This window comes from Rattus norvegicus, chromosome 18 (genome assembly GCF_036323735.1).
Source record: "Rattus norvegicus strain BN/NHsdMcwi chromosome 18, GRCr8, whole genome shotgun sequence".
NCBI lineage: Eukaryota > Metazoa > Chordata > Mammalia > Rodentia > Muridae > Rattus > Rattus norvegicus.
The window spans coordinates 31,368,803-31,393,394 of NC_086036.1; the positions used below are offsets into that span (position 1 = coordinate 31,368,803).

Consider the following 24,592-nt stretch of genomic DNA (forward strand, 5'->3'; position numbering starts at 1 on the left):
CAATGGAGTGTTTCTATTTCTCCATATCCTTGACAGCATCTACAGTCACCTTAGTTTTTAATCTTAGCCATTCTGACTGGTGTGAGGTGGATTCTCAGGGTTGTTTTGATTTGCATTTCCCTGTTGACTAAGGATGTCGAACATTTTTTTAGGTACTTCTCAGCCATTCGATATTTCTCAGTTGAGAATTCTTTGTTTAGCTCTGTACTCCATTTTTAGTAGGAGTATTTGGTTCTTTGCAGTCTAACTTCTTGAGTTCCTTGTATACATTGGATATAAGCCCTCTATTGGATATAGTATTGGTAAAGAACTTTTCCTAATCTTTTGGTTGTCGTTTTGTCATATTGACAGTGTTCTTTGCGTTACAGAAGCTTTGCGGTTTTCTAAGGTCCCATTTGTTTATTCTTGATCTTAGAGCATAGGCCTATTCAGGTGTTCTATTCAGGAAAATGTCCCCTGTGCCTATGTTAGTGGCTCTTCCCCACTTTCTCTTCTATTAGTTTCAGTGTGTCTCGTTTTATGTGGAGGTCTTTGATCCACTTGGACTTGAGCTTTGTACAAGGAGATGAAAATAGGTCAATTTGCATTCTTCTACATGCTGACCTCCAGTTGAACCAGCACCATTTGTTGAAAATGCTGTCTTTTTCCCATTGCATAGATTTAACTCCTTTGTCAATGATCAGGTGACCATAGGTGTGTGGGTTCATTTCTAGGTCTTCAATTCTATTCCACTGGTCTACCTGCCTGTCTCTGTACCAAAATCATACAGTTTTTTTTTTTAAATCACAATTGCTCTGTAATACTGCTTGAGTTCAGGGATGATGATTCCCACAGAAGTTCTTTTATTGTTGAGAATAGGTTTTGCTATCGTGGTTTTTTTGCTTTTCCAAATGTATTTTCAAATTGTTCTTTCTAACTCTGTGAAGAATTGAGTTGGAATTTTGATGGGAATTACATTGAATCTATAGATTGCTTTCAGCAAAATGGTCATTTTTACAATATTAATCCTGCCAATCCATGAGCATGGGAGATCTTTCCATCTTCTGAGATTTTTCTCGATTTCTTTCTTCACAGACTTGAAGTTCTTGTCATGCAGATCTTTCACTTGCGTGGTTAGTCACACTGAAGTATTTTATATTATTTGTGGCTATTGTGAAGGGTATCATTTCTCTAATTTCTTTCTCAGCCTGTTTCTCCTTTGAGTAGAGGAAGGCTACTGATTTGTCTGAGTTAATTTTATATCCAGCCACTTTGCTGAAATTGTTTATCAGCTGTAGGAATTCTCTGGTGGAATTTTTGGGTCACTTAAGTATACTATCATATCATCTGCAAATAGTGATATTTTGACTTCTTCCTTTCCAATTTGTATCCCTTTAACCTTTTTTGTTGTTGTCTAATTGCTCTGGGTAGGACTTCATAATATATTGAATAGGTAGGGAAAGAATGGGCAGCCTTGCTTTGTCCCTCATTTAGATGGGATTGCTTCAAGTTTCTCTCCACTTAATTTGGTGTTGGCTACTGGTTTGCTGTATATTGCTTTTATTATGTTTAGGTATGGTCCTTGAATTCCTGATCTTCTAAGACTTTTATCAGGAAGGGGTGTTGAAAGCATTTTTGCCAAATGCTTTCTCTGCATTAAATGAGCATGTGGTTTTTTTTTTCTCTTGTGTTTGTTTATATACTGGATTTTGTTGATGGAATTCTGTATATTGAACCATTCTTGCATCCCTGGATGAAGCCTACTTGAATATGATGGATGATTGCCTTGATTTGTTCTTAGATTGAGTTTGCAAGAATTTTATTAAGTTTTTTTTGTATCTATATTCATGAGGGTAATTGTCTGGTTATTTTTCTTTGTAGAGTCTTTGTGTGGTTTAGGTATAAATGTAATTGTGGCTTCAAAAATGAATTGTGTAGTGTTCCTTCTGTTTCTATTTTATGGAATAGTTTGAAGAGTCGTCTTTGACGCTTCAATAGAATTCCACAGTAAACCCATCTGGTCCTGGGCATTTTTTTTTTTTTTTGGTTGGGAGCCTTTTTTTTTTTGGTTATTTTTTTGTCCCTCTTGGTTTACTCAGCCTGTATTCTTATAGAACCCAGGAGCCCCAGAGGTGGCACTACCCACAGTGAGCTGGGCCCTCCCTTAGCAGTCATCCATCAAGAAATGCTCTACAGTGCTGCCCACAAGCCAGCCAGTCTTTTTTTTTTTTTTTTCTTCTTCTTTTCGGAGCTGGGGACCGAACCCAGGGCCTTGCGGTTCCTAGGAAAGCACTCTACCACTGAGCTAAATCCCCAACCCCTGGTTGGGAGACTTTTAATGACTACTTCTATTTCTTTAGGGATTATGGGACTGTTTAGATAGTTTATCTGATCCTGATTTAACTCTGGTACCTGGTGTCTGTCTAGAAAATTATCCATTTCATCCAGATTTTCCAGTTTTGTTGAGTATAGGCTTTTGTAGTAGGATTTGATGATTTTTTTAATTTCCTCAGATTCTGTTGTTATGTCTCCCTTTTCATTTCTGATTTTGTTAATTTGGATACTCTCTCTCTGTGCCCTCTGGTTAGTCTGGCTAAGGGTTCATCTATCTTGTTGATTTTCTCAAAGAACCATATCCTGGTTTTGTTGATTCTTTGTATAGTTCTTTTTGTTTCTACTTGGTTGATTTCAGCTCTGAGTTTGATCATTTCCTGCTGTTTACTCCTCTTGGGTGCATTTGCTTCTTTTTGTTCTAGAGCTTTCAGGTGTGCTGTCAAGCTGCTACTGTATGTTCTCTCTGGTTTCTTTTTGGAGGCACTGAAGAGCTATGAGTTTTCCTCTTAGCACTGCTTTTATTTGTGTCCCGTAAGTTTTGGTATGTTACGCCTTCATTTTCATTAAATTCTAAAAAACCATTTATTTCTTTCTTTATTTCTTCCTTGACCAAATTATCTTTGAATAGATCATTGTTCAGCTTCCATGTGTATGCGGGCTTTCTGTTGTTTTTGTTGTTTTTGAAGACCAGCCTTAGTCCATGATGATCTGATAGGATGCATGGGATTATTTCAATCTCCTTGTATCTACTGAGATCTATTTTGTGACCAATTATATTGTCTTTTTTAGAGAAGGTACCATGAGGTACTGAGACAAAGGTACATTCTTTTGTTTTAGTATGAAATGTTCTATAGTTATATGTTAAATTCATTTGGTTCATAACTTTGTTAGTTTCTCTGTGTCTCTGTTTAGTTTCTGTTTCCATGATCTGGCCATTGATGAGAGTGGTATGTTGAAGTCTCCTACTATTATTGTATGTAGTGCAATGTATGCTTTCAGCGTTAATAAAGTTTCTTTTTTGAATGTGGGTGCCTTTGCTTCTGGAGCATAGATATTAAGAATTGAGAGACCATCTTGGTAGGTTTTTCCTTTGATGAATATGAAGGAACCTTCCTTTTTTGATAACTTTTGGTTGAAAGTAGATTTTATTTGTTATTAGAATGGCTATTCCAGCTTGTTTCTTGGGATCATTTGCTTGGAAAAACTTTCCCCAGACTTTTACTATTAGATAGTGTCTGTCTTTGTCACTGAAGTGTGTTTACTATATGCACCAAAATGTTGGGTCCTATTTATGTATCCAGTCTGTTAGTTTATGTCTTTTTATTGGGGAATTGAGTCCATTGATGTTAAGAGATATTAAGGAATAGTGATTGTTGTTTCCTGTTATTTTTGTTGTACATGTGGAATTATATTTTGTGGCTATCTTCTTTTTGGTTTGTGGCAGGAAGATTACATTCTTGCCTTTTCTAGGGTGTATTTTCCCTCCTTGTGTTGGAGTTTTCCATCTATTATCCTTTGGAGGGCTAGATTTGTGAAAGATATTGTGTAAATTTGGTTTTGTCATGGAATATCTTGGTTTTTTCCATCTATGGTAATAGAGAGTTTTACTGGATATAGTAGCCTGAGCTGGCATTTGTGTTGTCTTAGGGTCTGTATGACATCTGTCCAGGATCTTCTGGTTTTTATATTGTCTGGTGAGAAATCTGGTGTGATTCTAATAGGTCTGCCTTTATATGTTACTTGACCTTTTCCCTTACTGCTCTTAATATTCTTTCTTTGTTCTGTGTATTGGTGTTTTGACTATTATGTGACAGGAGGAATTTCTTTTCTGGTCCAATCTATTTGGAGTTCTGTAGGCTTCTTGTATGTTTATGGGCATCTCTTTTCTTTTTTTTAGGTTAGGGAAGTTTCCTTCTATAATGTTGTTGAAGATATTTACTGGCTCTTTAAGTTGAGAGTCTTCAGCTCTCTTCTATACCTATTATCCTTGGGTTTGATCTTCTCATTGTGTCCTGAATTTCCTGGATGTTTTGGGTTGGAAACTTTTTGCATTTTGCATTTTGTTTGCCTACTGTGTCAATGTTTTCAATGGTATCTTCTGCCCCTGAGTTTTTCTCCCTTTATCTCTTTTATTCTGTTGGTGATGCTTACATCCGTGGCTCCTGATCTCTTTCCTAGGTTTTCTATCTCCAGGGTTATCTTCTTTTGTGATTTCTTTATTGTTTCTATTTCCATTTTTAGATCCTGGATGGTTTTGTTCAATTCCTTCACCTGTTTGGTTTTATTGTCCTGTCATTCTTTAAGGGATTTTTGTGTTTCCTCTTTAAGGGCTTCTACTTATTTACCTGTGTTCTCCTGTATTTTTTTTTAAAGAGAATTATTTATGTCTTTCTTAAAGTCCTCTATCATCATCATGAGATGTGATTTTAAATCCAAATCTTTCTTTTCCAGTGTGTTGAGATATCCAGTACTTGCTGCGATGGGAGAACTGGGTTCTGATGGTGCCAAGTAGTCTTGGTTTGTGTTGCTTACATTCCTGTGCTTGCCTCTTGCCATCTGGTTATCTATGATGTTAGTTGGTCTTGCTGTCTCTGACTGAAGCTTGTCCCTCCTGTGGGCCTGTGAACCTGTTAGCCTGTGATCTTTAGGAGTGAGAGTGCTCCTGGGAGACCAGCTCTCTTTGGGCAAGTTTTGGGTCTTGAGCGCTGTGGGACAGCCTTAGCTCTGGTACAGATGGAGACCTGAAGGTAATTTTAATTTTAAAGCTAGGAGTGCATGGCTACCTCAATTAATGCTGAGGCACTATCAGGTTTAGCTGTTGTTTTCTTGTATTGTCTTTGAGAATGTCTTATGCGTCTCCCAGGCATCCACAGAGGACCAGCAACTTGAGAGCTGCTATCCTAGGTAGTAAGTAAGCAGAGAAGGAAACCACAAATAGCTTCACAGTGTGCTCCTTCAAGCCACCTACCTAGTAAATGATAGTGAGTAAGCCAGAAGACAGTTCTCTGTTGGCCTATTACATCATATTTACTTGATTCTGCAGAAATATTTATATCCATTCCTTAGAATTTTTGAGAGATTCAATCATAGTAGAATTAACTTGAAAGTTAACTCCTATGTCATCTACAAGAAACAAAACAAAATAAAGAAACCCCCTAACATTTGTAATTCCAATCTTTGTAGCATGCTTGACTTGATTGAACAATCAGTAGAATGTATTTTAGTATTTTGTGGTAGAATTCCAAGTCTTAAAAAATTATAATTCAGCCAGGTGTGACACTATAAATCTATTATTCCAATACTTAGGTAACAGAGGAAGGTGAATCAGAAATTCAACGTTATCTTCAGTTACATAATAAGTTTGAGATCATGTGTGCTGTATGAGACCCTATTTCCCCAACAAAAGATCAAACACACAGAAGGGTTCAAATTCAGATTCCTTGTTCCTTTTCCTTTTTCCTTTTCCCTACCTACTTGAGAATCTAAACAAAGTGGACTTCAAAGCTTAGAGTCCTTATTCTGGGGCCCTTTCCTATTCTCCTCCTTTAAAGAACTAAGTTTGATGCTCTTTGTTATAATTTGTAACTCTCAGGAATAAGGACATGCAATTTCTCTTTACATTAGGTAGAATAACTAGAGTATTTTTTAATGTTCATTGCTTGCAAACATATAGTTTCTAATTTGTCATTTTAATCATATCAGTAGATAATTTTAGAACTGTTAATATTGTACAATTGTTTTGCTTTACAATAAGCATTTTATTTATCCCTTGAAAATTCCATGCATGTGTACAATGTATCCTGATCAAATCTACCCATTGCTCCCTACTCCAACTTCTCCAGGATCTCCCACCCATTACATCTCTCTCCCAACTTCTTGTCCCTCTATATTTATTTATTTTATTTTATGACTGAGTTCAATTATAATATCCATATGTGCATGGGTATGGGGTCACCCACTGGGGCATGAAGAATTTATTGGGGACCACACTCCTAAACAAAAGTGACTTTCCCCTGCTACCCCCAGTAAGATCAGCCTTCCACAACTCCTCCGTTATGGGTGGGGCTTTAGAAACCCTTCCTCAATCCATACTGTTTTGCCTTTGATGAGTTCAAACTTGTCGTAAAACCACATCATACCAATAATTAACAGGGGAGATTAATTATCTGCAAGTTGTCTACTTTCAAAAGCTAGGATGGTTTTAATCTGTATTCTTGGATTGTTTTATTTAAGAAGAGAAACAGTAACCCCTTGCAATCTTAGCCTCAGCTAGTCTACCTGACAGCAAAACAACAGTGAGCCACTGTCCTTACAGAGAAGGGGGCATGAGGACTGGGTTTGGATCTCATTCACAGAAATGAACAAAAGGCTTCATTGTCTTTGGCTTGACAGATACACAGTAGGGTTGATAATAAAGTGTAACTTTCAAATGGCTTTATCCTAGCCTTTTGTGCATGTACTCATGTGTTGTACACATGCATCATGCACAGAAAGGCCTAAGAATAACTGTTGAGGGCTGGTTCTCTTCTTCTACTGTGTGAGTCCTGGGGTCAAAATCAGGTTTCAGCCCTGGCAGCAAGCACTCTCCGTACATGATCCATCTCACTGGCCCCCAAATGCTTTTATACATAGCTTTAGAAAAGTGTAGGAAGAGCACATGTCAGCATTTATGAGACTTCAAGAAGAAACACAAAGGAAGGTTGCAAAGACTCATTTGCATTCTACAAAATAGATATCTTATATCCAAACCTGGCACATTCCACAGGGCAATAAACCCTTAACTTTGAAGGTTGCATTTTGCTTTAGAAATAATTTATGAACTTACCAAAATTAACTCAACTTTAAATGTGTCTTTACAGAGCACACACATACCTCATTGGTACTAAGTTGTGAGTGGAGAGTTGAACGGTCCTAGAAAATCATACTGCTAGATACTCATGCTAAGGACATGAGCTGATAGTGTAGCTGACGGTACAGGGACGAGAGTCACCAGTGTTGTTACAGTGGGTTCCCAGACAGCAGGAATGGGAGAGAGGCCAGGAGACCACAGGGGTAGGAAGGAGTTTGAACTGAGATTCCTTCCACCTACTCAAGGAATCTTGACAGATTTCCCTAACATTTAAAGCATTAACTAAGAAAAATCTTAGCTTAAGTATACCATATGATATTTTTTTTATTTTAGTCTGGGATCAATAATGAAATTGATTTTATCCTGGCAGTAGTACTCAGTGGTACCTCCTAAGTTGAAGACTAGACAATCAACCTATATTACCTAGGATATTCAAATGAAAGGGACTCTGAAGATAAATCCAATATTATAAACAAACAAGTAATCTCCTATCAACTAGTTAGTAGAACCAACATGTGGGAATATTAAGACCCTAAAACTTTATATAATAATACAATTAGAAAAAAAGTTAATAGAGACCAAAATATAATGGTTTAGAATATAAAGATGGGATTGAGAGAAGAACAGACAGATTTGAAAGACATTTGTACTGATCATAGAAATAAAAATGGTCATTGAAACTCAGAAGCATCCAAAATGTGGATGCTTCGCTCCTTTTTTTTTTTTTTTCATTTTCTTTTTTTTTTATTAACTTGAGTATTTCTTATTTACATTTCGAGTGTTATTCCCTTTCCCGGTTTACGGGCCAACATCCCCCTAACCCCTCCCCCTTCCCTTCTTTATGGGTGTTCCCCTCCCCATCCTCCCCTCATTGCCACCCTCCCCCCAACAATCACATTCACTGGGGGTTCAGTCTTAGCAGGACCCAGGGCTTCCCCTTACACTGGTGCTCTTACTAGGATATTCTTTGCTACCTATGAGGTCAGAGTCCAGGGTCAGTCCATGTATAGTCTTTAGGTAGTGGCTTAGTCCCTGGAAGCTCTGGTTGCTTGGCATTGTTGTACATATGGGGTCTCGAGCCCCTTCAAGCTCTTCCAGTTCTTTCTCTGATTCCTTCAACGGGGATCCTATTCTCAGTTCAGTGGTTTGCTGCTGGCATTCGCCTCTGTATTTGCTGAATTCTGGCTGTGTCTCTCAGGAGCGATCTACATCCTGCTCCTGTCTGCCTGCACTTCTTTGCTTCATCCATCTTGTCTAATTGGGTGGCTATATATGTATGGGCCACATGTGGGGCAGGCTCTGAATGGGTGTTCCTTCTGTCTCTGTTTTAATCTTTGCCTCTCTATTCCCTGCCTAGGGTATTCTTGTTCCCCTTTTAAAGAAGGAGTGAAGCATTCACATTTTGATCATCCATCTTGAGTTTCATGTGTTCTAGGCATCTAGGGTAATTCAAGCATTTGGGCTAATAGCCACTTATCAATGAGTGCATACCATGTGTGTTTTTCTGGCTTCACTCCTTCTTAAAAGGGGAACAAAAATATCCATAGGAGGGGATATGGAAGCCAAGTTTGGAGCAGAGACTGAAGGAATGGCCATTCAGAGTCTGCCCCACGTGGCCCATATATATATATTCACCAAAACTAGATAAGATTGGTGAAGCTAAAAAGTGCATGCTGAAAGGAATTGGATATATATCTCTCCTGAGAGACACAGCCAGAATATGTATTCAAATACAGAAGCGAATGCTAGCAGCAAACCACTGAACTGAGAACAGGAGCCCCGTTGGAGGAGTTAGAGAAAAACAATGCCAACCAACCAAAGCTTTCAGGGGCTAAACCACTACCCAAAGACTATACATGGACTGACCTAGGCGCCAACTGCATAGGTAGCAGTGAATAGCCTAGTAAGAGCACCAGTGGAAGGGGAAGCCCTTGGTCCTACCAAGGTTGGACCCCCCAGTGTAGGGGATTGTTGGGGGAGTGGTAATGGGGGGGTGGGTGGGGAGGAGAACACCCATATAGAAGAGGAGGGGGAGGGGCTAGGGGGCTGATCGATGGGAAACCAGGAAAGAGAATAATATTTGAAATATAAATAAGAAACACCCAATTTAATAAAAATGGGGGGAAAAAAAAGAAATGATCATTGAAGTTAAAATTCAGTTAAAGACTAAACCAATCTGAGGAAAGACAAGAAAGTTGGTGTTAGAAAGTCACCACAATGCAGTACAGGGAAATAACAGAAAATATTTGAAAAGCGGGATGGGGACCCAGTTTACTGGTATGGCACTTGTACAACATACACGAACCCCTAGGTTCCAGTCACGGCACAGAAAACAAACAGATCAGAATGAGAAGATCCAAATGTACTCTACTCTACGGACAAAACTACAGAGTGTGAACAGAATTAGTTGTATTCAGTAGTTTTTCCTGCCCGAAGCTGGCTACTTTTACAGAAAGCTTTCAGTTGTGGAGGTTCAAAGGTCAAGAGCATTTGCTTCAACTTTGGTAAGGCAGCAGAGGGTGATTCATCTCGGCAGGAGTACAAGAAGGAGCATAGCTTGGAAGGAGAAGGGCCTGGATGAGTCCTGCCCGGGCATGTCGCCAGTGACCTAAGTCCCTTCCCTTCATCTCACCCTCACTCCTAAAGGCTTCACAGTGCTTTCTGACAGTATATCATGGGGGGGCCAAGCCTCTAGCATAGGACACTCATGGTCCACAGATCATACTCAGAGCAGCAGTGATTTTCTTCAGAGAATGGTTGAGGGTTTTCTGGAGTCCAGAGGTATAGATTACTAGAGACGATAGTCATAGGCACTTTTAAAAAGAGAAAAGAGGCCACATCCACACAGATATGCATCCTATAGAGCATGATAGACAAAGGGAAATTTCATGAGAATAACATAACTCACGACAGCCAAACCGGTGTGGCCTACAGTGCATTCAGTGCGTGGGTGCTCTATCACTTGCCTTGGTGGTACCAGCTTGTTACAGTTTTTCACCTTCAATTTCTTCACTGTGGAGCAGTTTCAGACTGCTGACCCCTTGGGTGTAGCAGTACAGCTGGACATCATTCCATGAACTCCTTACTATCTCTTATCTCACACTCAATCATATCCAGTGATCTGACTTGGAAGAGGTAGTTCCCTCTCTCCCCCTCCCTTTCTCTCCCCTCCCCTCCCTTCCCTTCCCTTCTCTTCCTTTCCCTTCCCCCTTCCTATTCTCTCTCCTCCCTTCCCCTCCCTCTCCCTCCCTCCCCCTCTTTCCTTCCTTCCTTCCTCTCCCTCCTCCCCATGTCCACCTCTCCCCCTTCTCTCTTGGTCATAAAAACCAGAATAGTCGCTGCTTGGCTATGCCCTTGGGACTCTTCTGTCTTTGTAGACAGGAAATGAAGTGCCTGGACTTGATTTTCCCAAGCTCATTCCCTATCTGTGACTGGACACTTGTGCCTATAGGATGTAAACATCAATCTGGAGCAGTCCCTCAGTTGGGAACCTTCCGTGGGAGTGAGATGTGCATGCCAGGCTCCCTCACTGTGGACTGTGAGAGCACAGAGAGCTGGGCATGGAGAGTGAGAGTAGGAGGGAGGAGCGCGTTTACAGATGAGGAAGGTGCAGATAGTCGCCCTGGGCGAGCATACTCTCAGTTTCTCTGTTCTCTGTTTTGTGTTTGGTGCTCAGTGCCAATCGGACTCTTGATGTAGACTTGTGACTTTGTGTGCACCTTTTCTCTCCCTCCTCAGGGGAACTGTGTACCAAGTCTTGCCCCTATACCTCCCTCCTGACCCTGTTCCGTTAGACCACCAGTTTAGTCCAGTTCTTTCCCCAGTGAACTTCCTGCAGTGGAGCCCTTTCACCCAGTGACTAGGGCAAATGACAGGGAGTGCAGAGACCTGCTAGAGTAGCAGGAACAGGGTTTGGCAGATAGAACTGTTTGGATGCAATCCAAACAGTGCTGTACTGTGTTTCATATGTCACCATTCTCTACTGGACTTGATGGCTGCTCCTGTAGCTTCCCCCTGCTCCCTTCTCTGCGCATCTCTCTGTCTCTGTCTGTCTCTCTGGAAAATGAGAAACCAATGGAGTTTGAGCATTTCAGCCTTAGTAGCTGAGGCCTTTCTGAGACGGAAGAGAGGCTGTGCTGATATTGGGTTTCTCAGCAGATGAGAATTTTCTAATTGCTTTTCATCTCGCTCTGTAAAGAAGCAAACACTCACAGTGGCCTGCAAAGCCCTCCAGCTTTGCTGCCCCCGGCCTGTCGCCTGTCTGACTTGTGCTACTTTCCCCTCCGCTCACTGTGCTCCAGGTGTGCCGGCTTTCCTGCTGTGTTGCCAGCACGCCATGCACCTTCTGACCTCCATGTGTCCACACCTACTGCTTCCTCTGCATGTGACTTCCCAGGTGTCACCAGGCCAACATCTTTTCTACCTCCAGATGGGTACTACATGTCTCCTAGCCATACTTCCCAAATCACCTTTTAAAAGTGCAACATGGCCCCAGCATTCCCTGTCCCCTTTCCCAGTGTGCTCTTTTACCACTAGACCATATACTTTATTTATATCTGCCTTACCATACAAAATGAAAGTTTATCTAAGGCACAGAACCAGGGATGGGGGAGAGGTTGTTTTGTTATTGCAGCGTCTCCAGTGCTTAAAGCAGCCCCTGGCACATAGCAAACACTGGAAATTATTTGATAACAGAAGACTAGGTAAGGCTTTGCGACTTCTCTGCTGGATCAAGGTGCGCCTCAGTCCTTGGCCTGCAAGTTTGGACAGTGGTGGTTTATGGGCAGTGGTCCCATCACTGAGAAAAGTGTCACAGCACCAGGAATCAGTTGCCCTACCCTAGCAGCCCTTGTTGCTGTCATGTACATATATGCATGTTTGTCACTTAACATTTCTAAGTCTGAGGAATAACTTTTAATGGTGCGGTAATGCGTATGAAAACATTTTATAAACTTTAAAGTGCTTTGCAAGAGTGAGTTGCATTGGGCATTAGAATCTGCTGTTGATGACTTGGAGTAGTTAAGTAGTTTTCCAGAAAGTGGTGTCCTGGGTCAGCTCCTCTCCTTTTCTCTGCTGCAGCCTACTCAAGAAGGGTGACTATTTCTGCCTCTTAGATCCAGATCCCTAGGTCTAAATGATGTACTTTCTTTGTACAAGAAAGACATAAGAGAAATAAATAAACTCTGTCTGATGAATTTGGGGACTCGAAGGCCATGCCTGACTTACAAGTAACAATGAGAGTTCTAATTCATTTCCTGAGTGAACCACACCCATTCCATTGGAGACTGTAATTCCGGTGGCCCAGTTTAGTGTATTCCCAATAGAGAAACTCAGGGATGTTCTAGACTGTTATTGGCCATAAATGAACTAATATCCTTTATTACTTTTAACAACTTCCAGTCAGGACTACCCAATCTAGTTTTCCTTTGCCACATGATCTCCCTAAACATAGGCCATGTGGAAAGGAAGAACAGAGGGAAGACTGTACCATGCCCAGACAGCACCGTCCCCACAGGACCTGAGAGTCAGCTCTGCTGTCAGGCTGGCATCACGGTCCATGTCTGCCACTTGCTGCCTTTGTAACTTGTCAGAGTTGTAACTTTGTGGTGCTGAACAATGTTGGAGCCTAATTCACAGGAGAATTCTAAAGATCAGATGAGGTAATTGATGAAGTACTTAACACCCGCTTCCCAGAAAATACTTGGCTAATCCTGCTGTTAGTTATTGATGGTAATCATTGTAATAATTAAAGACAGGCAGAAGAAAGGGATTTGAGAAACAGATCTAATGAAAAAAATTAACATAGGGTACTCTATCCTAGAAGCTATGACAAATATTTTGGAAGGAGACCAACATAGTAATTTGTGCATTATGCTATGTTATATAATGCACATTAGGTAATTCATGTAATAATGATTGTTATACCCTATAAGTATTTGATGGCCTCATACCTTGCAGACTAGTGTAATCAACAGTGACACCTGGTTTGTTATGTATCAAGCTGTCAGGGGAGCTGCCTCTCTGCTGCCCCTGGCATGACCAAAGGTCTGAGACCCTGGTAGGTTACATGGAAGTTTGAAGCAGGAACTAAAGTACTGCTGATCTTCTGTGCATTTTCAAGATGGTAGCCTCCACAAGATGCGCATGTTATTTCTTTCTTGATCCTTAACAAGTTGTATGTCTCAGTATACCTGATACTGGGGGAGTAGTAAGGAGGCTCCCACGAACATGTACTCTTGGAACTTTTGCTAAGTGGAGGGAACAGACAAGGACATTCCGGTGAATGGTGACAGAGTTATTATGTAGTAAGAGCTGACACAGGGTAACTAGGGAGGTACAAGGTTAGTGTAAGACCTGACCTGCTGTGAGTGGCCAGAATGACCCCTCTGAGGAAGTGAGAATTCCCTAGGAGAAAGCCGAGTAAAGAGGCCCTTTGAATTCCCAAGGTGTTAAGGATCAGAACTGGAAAGAAAGATACAAGGCCCAGAGGTGAAAGAGCAAAGGGAAATGTGGCAGAGAATCACCTTGATGTCACTGATGCATAGGACTTAGCAAGGGTATCTCACAAATTCTTTCCTCTTCCCTTTGGATAATCAACTTTTCTATTGCACAATACATGTAACATTTTTATCGCATTAGCCACTTTTGAAAAGAACACACACACACACACACACACACACACACACACACACACACACTGAAGCTGTCTTCAGACACCACCAGAAGGGCATCAGATCCCATTACAGATGGATGTGAGCCACCATGTGGTTGCTGGGAATTGAACTCAGGACCTCTGGAAAAGCAGTCAGTGCTCTTAACCACTGAGCCATCTCTCCAGACCCCCCTTTTTTTTCTTTTCTTAATTCTTTAAGTTTGAGACATCATGGAAAACTTAGAGGTACACATGGAGAAGACATGACCACAGAATGAAAACAGCACAGAAGCATCAATGCCTGCAGCTAATGCTGGCGCTGGAGTTTCGAGTTTGACATGATACAGGGGCTGGAGGAATGGACTAGTATTCCTCTCCTTCTCTCTCACCCTTGCCTTCCATAGAACCCACACCAATCTCCTCATAATCCTTCTCTAGGGAAGCCATGTCCTCACAGGCCTCAGAGAATTCCCCCTCCACCATGCCCTCACCCACGTATCAGTGCACAAAGTCACACTTGGCATACATCAGATCAAACTTGTGATTTAGATGAGCCCAGGCTTCAGCAATGCACACAACTCTCTGGACCTTGGCCAGGTCACCACCAGGTACCACAGTGGGAGTCTGAAATGGAGTATCACTGTAAGCAAATCGGAGAGTATTTACCCTTTCGACTGGTTTGCTTCACCTAATGTAGTGTCCTCAGAGTCTGTCCACGTTGGGTTTGCCAGGACTCCATTTCTTTTGAAGGCTGTGTAGCACTCCATTGTAGGTGTAGCTCATGTCTTGCTGGACTGCCCGTCTCCCCACAGGCACATGAGTGTGTTAGAGCAGTGTTGAAGAAAGTGGTCACGAAGGTGGCTGTGCAGATACCTTTAGTCCCTACTTGAAGTTCTTTTATGGATATGCCTGGATTTAGAATTACTGGGCCAGATGACAATTTTGTGTGCCATTTTTGAGAACCCACCACATTGCCTGTGAACAGCTTTCAGTTTAAAATAGCCAGGGGTCCTCTGGTGGATTTTAAAAAGAGTAGTATTGACTTCAAGGTGAGCTGAGAAGAAATGGAGCTGGCTGGGTACCTTGTCCTCAGAACACCTCTGCTTAGGGTGCAGATTGCGTGCACAGAGGCTCTCATCTCTGTTTCTCCCACATCTCTCTTCTGTTTCTCTAAAGAATGTTTAGGACCAAGTGGGTCTCTGCAAGTGGGCCCAAAGTTGACATAAGTCCTTCTAGCCAATAGGGACATCTCAGCAGACATCTGTGTCCATCCAGAAACATGGCCATTTATGCCACCAGAAGAAGGGACAAGTTATTCATACTCATGAGTCTTGAAACATCTCAGAGCAAAGAGCGTAGGCTGTGTTGGTATTCCTTAGCTGTCGCTTTATGGCTCTGGGGCCATGCAAACCATTTTGCCAGTGCCCTTCCCTTTGATTTATCTACCTGGTGGCTTTATTCTCACACCACCAGAAAGCAGCTCTCTGACTGTGCAGCCAGCTATAAACACTATCCTGTCATATTCAAGGGTCAGTATGTCATTTTACCAAGTAGACAGCCATGTTCATGGTAGGAAGGGGAAAGTGGTGTAGTCCGATACTGCTTTCAAACTTTCAGAGGTAGACACAGGGTCACTCCCTCTTCCTCTTTCAGCTCAGCAGTCTCTGTCATGGATGAAGAACCAACCTTTCTCCTCTCATCCTTCCATCATAGCCCTGGGTGACTCTATGATGCCCCTCTATTCATTTTTATGGGTTTCTGAGGAGCAAGGATACCTCTCATCATTGGTTGCATGGAACAGTGGAAAGCTATGGTTAAGAGGACAGGCTCACTGACATAGTTCCATCCTGGCTGTATGAGCACAAGTGGCTTCTTCACTTCTCAGTGTCTCAGGGTCCTCAACTGTATAATTGTGGCCAATAGAGTGCCTGTCATGAAGGACAAGTGGGGCTATAAAACTACTGCTCAGAAATAATACTCCATTAATTATTCAAAGTGGGGAGTATGGCCATTCACTAAATAACCATTCCTAGGAATTAATGTGAACACGGGGACCATATAGAGCAACTTCTGTTATTGTTTCCCTTGAGGACAGCACAGAAAAGCTGTATTTATGGCACTGATGGGCTTTCTTGGCAGAGTCCCCCAACACCCTTCATACCAGTCCCACTTCTGAAAGTCCAAGTGGTATCTAGGCAACACACACTTAGGGATTCGAAATTGGTGAAAGCAACCAAATTAACAACCCTGGAAACTTAACACTTAGCTGGTTGACCACAAAATAGCAGCTTCATTTCTAGTGAATCCTCAGCCCAGCCTTGGGGCTTCCCCAAGAAGGTGTTAGCAACTAAGGTAATATTTAGAGTTGCTTGATCTCCCACCCACTGTCTCACTTTCAGGAGTGTTAGCCTTAAGCCTGCCTCATCTGCATTTTCTACAGGAGGCACTCCAAGGTCACGGTCCAGCTTTAGCCTTGTAACACTTGTGAAAGGGGAGCAGTCAATGTAGAAGCACCCGAAGGATGGAATGGGAAACCCGGTTTAAAGGAATAAGCTTGGGGCAACTGCAGTAGACACGCGCTACCCAGAGTTGGCTTTACAGGGTGATGAACTTAGGTTACTTGATAGGTAGGTTAGGACATGAAGCCGTTGGTGTCATGAAGTAGCTTTGAGTTTCTCAGCCTGTGGTACCAAAGATGCTGATGAAAATATGAAGGAAAATAAGTGTGTGGTTCCTTAAACATTTCTATAGATTTCAAGTGTGTCATGGTATGTGTATATATGTATATACTGATCCTTGCCCCAGAACAAAGCAGCTAGTAAACATCACTGTAGTATGTCTTTAAACTGGTACCTGCTGTGACCCACTCCTGTGCCCTAGCACCATGATAGCAAATGTCCTCTATTAGGCTGGTACACCATGCCAAGAGACTGACTCATTAGCTATGCATTATCAGCCTTCCCATGTTATATGGTAGGTATCTTCCTTCCTGTTTCCTATGTGAAAAGGCCCTGTGACCCGATTTCCACCCAGTCGCTCTTTCTCTGACTCTAGCCATTGGGTCTCCCTCAGCCTTATTGTTTTTCTATGCAGAAATTGGTATTTCAACACTATATTCCTTTCAAATTGTAGTTCTTGGTGCAAAAGTGCGTTGCAAAGTCAATTTAGTAAATTTCGAAAAGAATATAAAATGTCAGATGCATCCCACTTACTGTTAGGTATATGTATGCTGTGCATATATGTTTGTATTGGATGGAAACATTTCCTGTTGTCAAAAAGTGTCACACTAGTATTCTAGAGTTATAAATGCCAAGTGTACATAAGACGTTCTAGGACTTTTCGTAAAGCCTCCATCATTCTTTAAGTCTGAAGGGCTGTATTAGTTGGCACTGGAGGCTGGAGTGGGGAAGCCAGCAGCGCTTCTGTGCTGTTGTTAGAGCCTTACTACAGCCATGGAACCTGTGTAGACCCTGCTAACCTGCCACTGCCACCTCATGTCCATGGGCTCGGCTTTGGCGTCTTTCCTCGACGTAGCACCCAGGCCTCAGAGACAACTGGATTGCAAACCCTACTCTAGGCTTACAGGTATTTGGAGGCCTTTGTGGCAGCCCATGGTTGTGAAGGACACAGCACTGACACACTCCTACCGTTCAACTCAAGGAAAACAGATGTGATCCCTGTGCAGTACGAGGGCCTTTCTTAATAGGTTTCTAAAGGGGTTGACTACTGTCTTGTCTGTCATGACGCTCTCCGTATTACCACAGTTTTCATCTGGAAGTGATTTCCCCCTCTCTCTCTCCCAAAGGGTATAAGATCCAGACTGTCGAGCTAATTCCCCTTGAAACAAAGATGACAGGAATCCTTCCAGCCTGCCTCACTTGCTAACTGTAATCCAGTTGCTTGGAACATAGGGGGAAGAATCCCAGCAACTTCCTTGAGGGTCACAGAAGGAACAGTGACTTTCTTCCCTACCCTCACAGGTGAACTCCTCCTCTGCACGCTTGCAAAAGCACAGCCCTACTTGCAGTGTCTGTGGAAGACATCTCAGCAGAATAGCCCATGTGGACGCAGAGGGCTGAAAGGCATGTGCCAATGCAGAGTTCAACACACAAGAAGCATGTGTGTGCTGATTTTAAGACAAGATTCAACATGACATTCTGAACTGTGTGAGGAGGAGCCCAGGCAGTACAATTAAGAGAACAGAAGGCAGGCTTAGTGTTTTATGGATCTCCCTAATGAATGCATCCCGAGGCTTCTGCTGGACAGGCTTTCCAGCACCCTGCCAGGCCGCTTCCCACACATCTGTAAATCCGTCAAGCTATAATTCATGGCTGGTGCCAGCAGAGACTGAGGTCTAGGCCTTTCTCTCTGGAACACACAGAGCTCTCAAGTCATTAATAATTCACTGTGGAGTAATGAACAAAGCTGTACCAAGTTGTGAGCCGAAGTAATCAAGTGACAGATCAATTTATTTCTGCAGTGAGTGCCCAGATAGAATAGTAGCAACGAGAAGGTACAAACTTGTCACTGAAAAGTTTCTCAAGACTTAGATCAATGTGTTTTAAGTTCCAGAATAAAATGGATCATTAAACGGGAAATGAATTTGTTGGGTAGCCTCAAGCCTATTTATATTCAGAGTTGCCAACCAGAATTACTATACTGTTTTTCCAAATGCCTTTGGACCTCAGGGCCTGCAAATCAGAGTAATTATTACTCATTAATTAAGCCTAAGAAGTGGGAGACAGCCCGAGACTTTGAAAAGGGAGTAGTTCAGGTACAATTATCCCCATATTATTGATAATAATTAGAAATTTTTCAGTTAGGCTATGAATATTATTAGTCTTACATCTACCAAGAAGTTCCCATCATGTGTTAAGTTTCATCAAGTGCATCCTGCTTGTCACTGGCTCTGTCAGGTTCAATACTTCAGTCTCTGTGTTCATTCTCACGGTGGAGATTGCATCACTGAGTGAGAACATCTGAGTCTGGGATGGAGGAGTAGGAGGAGACCATGTCAGGTGCATGTGTGCTGAACCTTACAGAGATTTGTCAAGCACATAACAAGAACATTCTAGGCCAAGGATTGACATGGGCAAGAGCAGAAAAGTGGGGGCAGAGGAGGAAGATGGGTAGAAAATTATTCTCATCAGTACACTTCCCATGCATGATCACATTCAACCCATACAACATACATGAAGGGGGCGTGCCATCCACCCTTACAACTCCTTATAAAGGAGGAGGGATCCCACATCTTCAATGCTTGCCTAAAATCATTACTTATCAAGTAAACCGTGGCTGGGAAGTAGCAGACACTAAGAAAGGCACTGAGGGGAAGATATACTTCTTTTATGAGTATCCATAAGTGTATATCAAATCTATAAAACTGTACAAACCCAAAAGTGTATATCAAATGATAAAGTTGGTTGAAGCAGAATTTCAGTAAAGACTGGGTTTAGAAACGGCGAATCCCTTCTTCTCCTACAATAATGGAAGTCTACAGGAGAAACAGTGCAGGCATTGCTACGCTTGCATGAAAGACACTCAGTGTCAATGGCACTGGACACTGGGGATGTCAGTCCATGGAAAGTGTCTCTGCTCAGACTTCTTTCTAGGTTGGAGTTAGTAATGAATAGCTGCCTTCTTCCTGCAGGTGGGCGATTAAGGAATCTTACAGTATTTTCTAACAGTGTTGAATGGCATGAACTTGTCTACTGCCAGTAAATCATTCCTAAGTTTTTATTCAAGGGGCTTAGGAACCACTGAGTTTTATAGCTTGGGCATGGAGTTCAGATATATGTATTTTGTATAGTTGTTTGCATGTGTATTTAGTAGATTACTCTGGCAAGCCACTACTGACTCATCCTTTCTTTAAACTTTGCATGTCTGTGCAGTGTAAAAACACAGATATCCAGTAGTACATTTTTTATTTCTGTTGATGCCACATGTTTCACTTAATGCAAGCCTCATGTTTAATCAAATGGGCTTTTAATACTTAGTGTTTAGAGCACTGAATTTCCTGACATGGTTTAAATGCCGGCTCTTTCCTTTCGAAAGAAAACTGTGTCTATTTCAAGTTTATTTTTGCAAATGAACAAAACCAGGAGCTTCTTGATCTACACTGGAGACAGTGCAGAGGGAAAAACCCTTGGTGGTTTAAGAAGCAGACAGGTACAGAAGTAATCAAGATGGGTGGGAGTTACCTGGACGTAGAGAGTAGTGACTTGGGGTAGCAAGACCTCATCATCTGGCGGATGGCCTTGACTGGTTGCTGGTTGTTTAGGCAAAGTGGGAATCATATCCTGAAGTGAATACTAAATGAAGATCTGTGAACACCATAGTTGAAGATAGAAAAGAAAAGTTGCTCTTTGATTCATGGCATCCGAGGATCCTGAGTCTTGCCTTCTCTAGATACAGGCAGGGAGGTCAGAAGCACCATGGAGGTAAGCCGTCTGGGCATGCACGACTTCTCTCACCCGCTCTTTCCCCTTTGCAGCGTTGCTAACAACCACAAGCAGAATCTGATGACTGTGGCAAACCTTGGTGTAGTGTTTGGACCCACCTTGCTGCGACCTCAGGAAGAAACCGTGGCAGCCATCATGGACATCAAGTTTCAGAACATTGTCATCGAGATCTTAATAGAGAACCATGAGAAGGTAAGGCAGAAGTGGGCCCTTGTGGGAGAGAGTCGGGTGTTAGCTCTGTGGATGGGGGTTACACTGGAACTGACCTTCAGACTTGATTAGGTTTGCATTGCTAATGGTGCTTGAACCCAGATGATAGTGAAGTTGATGACTGTCAGTGTCCTGGTGGTGATGAATGTCACTGGTGGAAGTGACAGCAGTGGCTCTTACAGTGGCTCTACAGGGGTGGGGATGCACAGAATCTCACTGAGTTCTTATTCTGTATCAGGGACAGTGCTGAGCTCTTTCTCCTCGATTTCCAGAGAAGCGATACTCTATGAGCCACATTTTAGAAAACCGTTTTACTTTTTACTTGATTGTCTTAGAAACGTATGGGCTTGTTACTAGTAGGTATGCTGAAGTCTTCCCATTTGTGCTGCACGTGTTTTTCCCATAGTCTGGATTTTGATTATAAAGATAGTACAAGTTTCATACACATGTTCATACATGTATTCATGTGTGTGCATTTGAATTTGTTTATATATGCTTGTGATCTTTGCTTTTAAGGCACTGAAGTATCTGGTCTATTGTTTGTTGAAATATTTTTTAAATATTTGCTAAAATATTCTTTTCTTAGAGAGCTGTATAAAGGTATGAAGTGCCTTTCCCCCCCCAACTTTCCCTGGACTCCTCAAGTATACCCAACTACCTTCATGGCCTTCTCCTTTAAAATCCAGTTTAGTCCAGTCAGTCATTACTTACATCCACAAGCGTGAGACTACATCCACTAGAGCATGTGAAGCCTCCAGGGGCTGCAGTCCTGAAGGAAAATAACCAATCTTTCTCCAGCTGCCACCAATGCCAGCAGCTCCTCAGTAGGGGCAGGGCCTCCAGGGCCCTTCCCTCATCCATGGTGGAATTCTGACCAGCTTGACCTTGCCAAGCGAACACAGTTACCCTGCACCCCCATCCATCATGAAATACTTTAGCACCACTGAGTCATGCTCGTGTCAGTACTCTTAGTAGCAAATCCCTGAGAAGCTTCTCAGAGCCTGTGCAGATTGCCCCAGGTGACTTTTTCACAGACATAACTCTGCAATTTAATTTTTAAAAAAATAATACATGTTCCTCTTCCTAAATAAAACCTTTGCCTAGAATGAGTAAATTCATACAAAACAAATTTAGATTCTGACCATGCCTTGCACACAATATTACTGATAGCAATAGTGCAAGCCACTGTCACCCTTGGTCTGAATTTTGACAACAATTTGCCTCTTTGCTTCCACCTTGGCCTCTTTATTCTGATGCCACCTACCAAAATGACACTTGTGACATGCCAAGCCAGCTCACATCAGTTGTGCACTGCCTAAGCCATCCAGAATCTTCCCCATGGCTGGATTTGGAGGCCATTTGTAGGAGCCTGCGAACCCTACACAATCTTCTCTCTCCTGGCTCCTGCTGCTTCCTTGGTCCTAACTGCTCTGTGGCCCTTAGACATGTCAGGTATACGTCTATCTTGACTCCTTAGCAATTGCTGTTCCCATCACCCGGATGGAACACTCTTCCACCTTGAAAACTACATGGCGTGTGTCTTCACCACTTTCAAGTGTCTTCAGTGGGGACTGCCCAGACCTCTGCACTTAGAATGTCATAGACCCAGTCCTGCCCCTTCTCCTTTGCCTTTCTCTTTCTGTAGCGCTCGCCTCTTCTGCCAGGCTGGAGCGTCTACTTACTGATCAGACTAATAGTTTTCCGACCTCTTTAATGTTGGCATTCAGACTGAGCCCCTGATTAAATACTGATGACTTTGTAAGAGAGCGATCAGAACACAAAAGTATCAACAATCTCTCTCTCCTCCCAACTTCTGTCCCCCTCCATTCCTTTCTCACCTATCTTTCACATACACACACACACACACACACACACACACACACACACACACACATACACACACACACACACACACACACACACACACACACACTGTCTCCTAGGTTACAATATGCTCTACACCTAAACTTGCAATATGGTTCCTTGGCCTTACACCTACAGAACTATGAACCGACTAAATTTTCTTTCTTCAGAAAGTTCCCTGGCCTCAGATATTTTACTCTAGTAATGTAAAATGAGCCAATCCAGTCTATACACGTTCCAGACAGTGTCTGTGAGTGTAGAAACTTCCTTCTTTCTGAGCTCTTTCTTTTTACTGAGAACCTTCCCACGTCCTTCATAGGAGTCTTAGTGATAGACCTCAGACTGGCTAGGGAAATCATCTGAGCCCACACAAGTACTGGGTCTCAGAGGTCTAGAGTCTTTGTCCCAGCTGATCCAGGAGGGAGACAGTATTCTACAGTTATTAGGAAACAAATGTCCCTGAATAAGAAAAGATAGAGCAGAAAAAGTCATAAGAAACAGAAATGTCTGAGGATCCTCGAGCTTTCCATGAGTCCATATTTTTTTTTTATTCAATTGAACCAACTGATAGTTTCAATAAATATGGTCCAGAAATATAACTTGATAAAAATAGCTTTTACTTACAACTTACTCACAAGATACTGTGCTAAGCAGCCACATTGCTACCATCTCATTTAATCTTCCTAGCAATGTTCAAGAAAAAAAATTCACCATCTTTTTCTTCAAGAAAATGCAAATTTGGACTAGTTTGAGATCGCATCTCAAGACCAGAATGGCTGTCTTCAAGACAACAAATGACAAGAAATGCTGGCGGATGTGGGGAAGAAACTCTGTCATATACTGCTGATAGACTGACACACTGGTGCAGCCAGGGTGGAAATCATAGGTAGTCTCCTCAAATGCCTAACAGTAATTGTCCACCAGGGACTATCTGTGTACCTGGAACTCCACTGGCATTCTGTGGCCACTAGAGAAGAACAGAACCGACAGTGTTTGAATCGAAGGCTCAGAAAGCAAAGGTTTTGGCTCCCAGCATGTTTGCCTTACGGTAATGGTTACTGCTTTAACACGTTTGCCTTACGGTAATGGTTACTGCTTTAACACGTTTGCCTTATGGTAATGGTTACTGCTTTAACATTTCCAATTCTGCATGACTAGAATCCCTCCATCTCACAGCTTAACCCGAAACCTAACTATCTTAAACTATCAAGTAGAGAAATACTTAAGATTACAGTGGAGATAATATTCATGTTTCTAGTTGGAAATAAGAAGACAAAATATTATAGTTATCATCCGAAATATCCCAAAGTGACAGAAATTTAGCAATTTCTCACAAAGTTTTCGTCTAATCTCTTTCTAAGGGTTGATGTGTCGATGGCTTTGAAAGTTTTACATGCTGAGGAAGAACAGACACATGTCAAGAAAACACATTGCCTTCTTACATGCTTCGTGCTGGTTGCATTTGCTACAGTGCACTGTTGCAACACACAATAGGAGATGGATTCCTTGGGGTCTGTGAGAGTGTATGGCATTTCTTTTGGCTGTGGTTCTGGAGAAGGATTCTGGAGAAATGGGAGGATGCACTATGTACGCGTGCCTGTGAGTAGTGTATGGTCTGTCACCATGAAGACCCCTTAGTGTCTGTAAGATGTAAGAGTGCCCTTGCAATCCATCGGTGGGATTTGGGAGACATTAGAGAGTAGATCTTTAACTATCAACTGTCAGAATTGTCTCCTTTTTAATATATGTTAACTCTTGATCTCATGTGCCAGATATGAGCTGCTGAAGGTAAGGGCGCAGCCCTGTGCAGCTCGTATCCACAGCGAAGTACTAGTCACCTTCTAGGAGGTTAGTACAACTTGGGCCCACTAAGTTGCCTTTGTTTGCCCTTGCAGAAAAATGTTGATGGCGTGGAATTTATTGCACTGCTCTTTGACTTTACACACAAATTGTATATTAATTAATATGCAGTTGGTCAACCTGCAGCTGGCAGGTGTTTGGCATTTGCTTTTCATTTTCTTAATATTTGACCTTTGTTGGATGCAAAATTAACACTAATAATGATAACCTGTGCCCAGAGTCACTGCGACCACCCTGCTGTGCATCTGGGTCCTGTCTTTGTAAACCTGAGAGAGCAAGGCAGATGGGCTTGTACATTGGCACACAGTGCTTCACCTTGGTCCTGTAACATTTTCCTTCTTAATGGCAACTGCCATGTATACTGTTAATGTAGTGAGTTTATCA

At 42.2% G+C, this 24,592-nt stretch overlaps 1 protein-coding gene across 4 annotated transcripts in view; it reads left to right on the forward strand.

Moving 5' to 3' along the window:
- The window catches only part of Arhgap26 (Rho GTPase activating protein 26), a 786,446-nt gene that overhangs the window by 666,201 nt on the left and 95,653 nt on the right, over nt 1-24,592 (forward strand). For all 4 annotated transcript variants that reach the window (XM_063277362.1, XM_006254660.5, XM_006254663.4 and 1 more), the window contains one exon: nt 20,308-20,467. In XM_063277362.1, the coding sequence (XP_063133432.1) occupies nt 20,308-20,467 (160 nt within the window). The remainder of the gene's footprint in view (nt 1-20,307; nt 20,468-24,592) is intronic.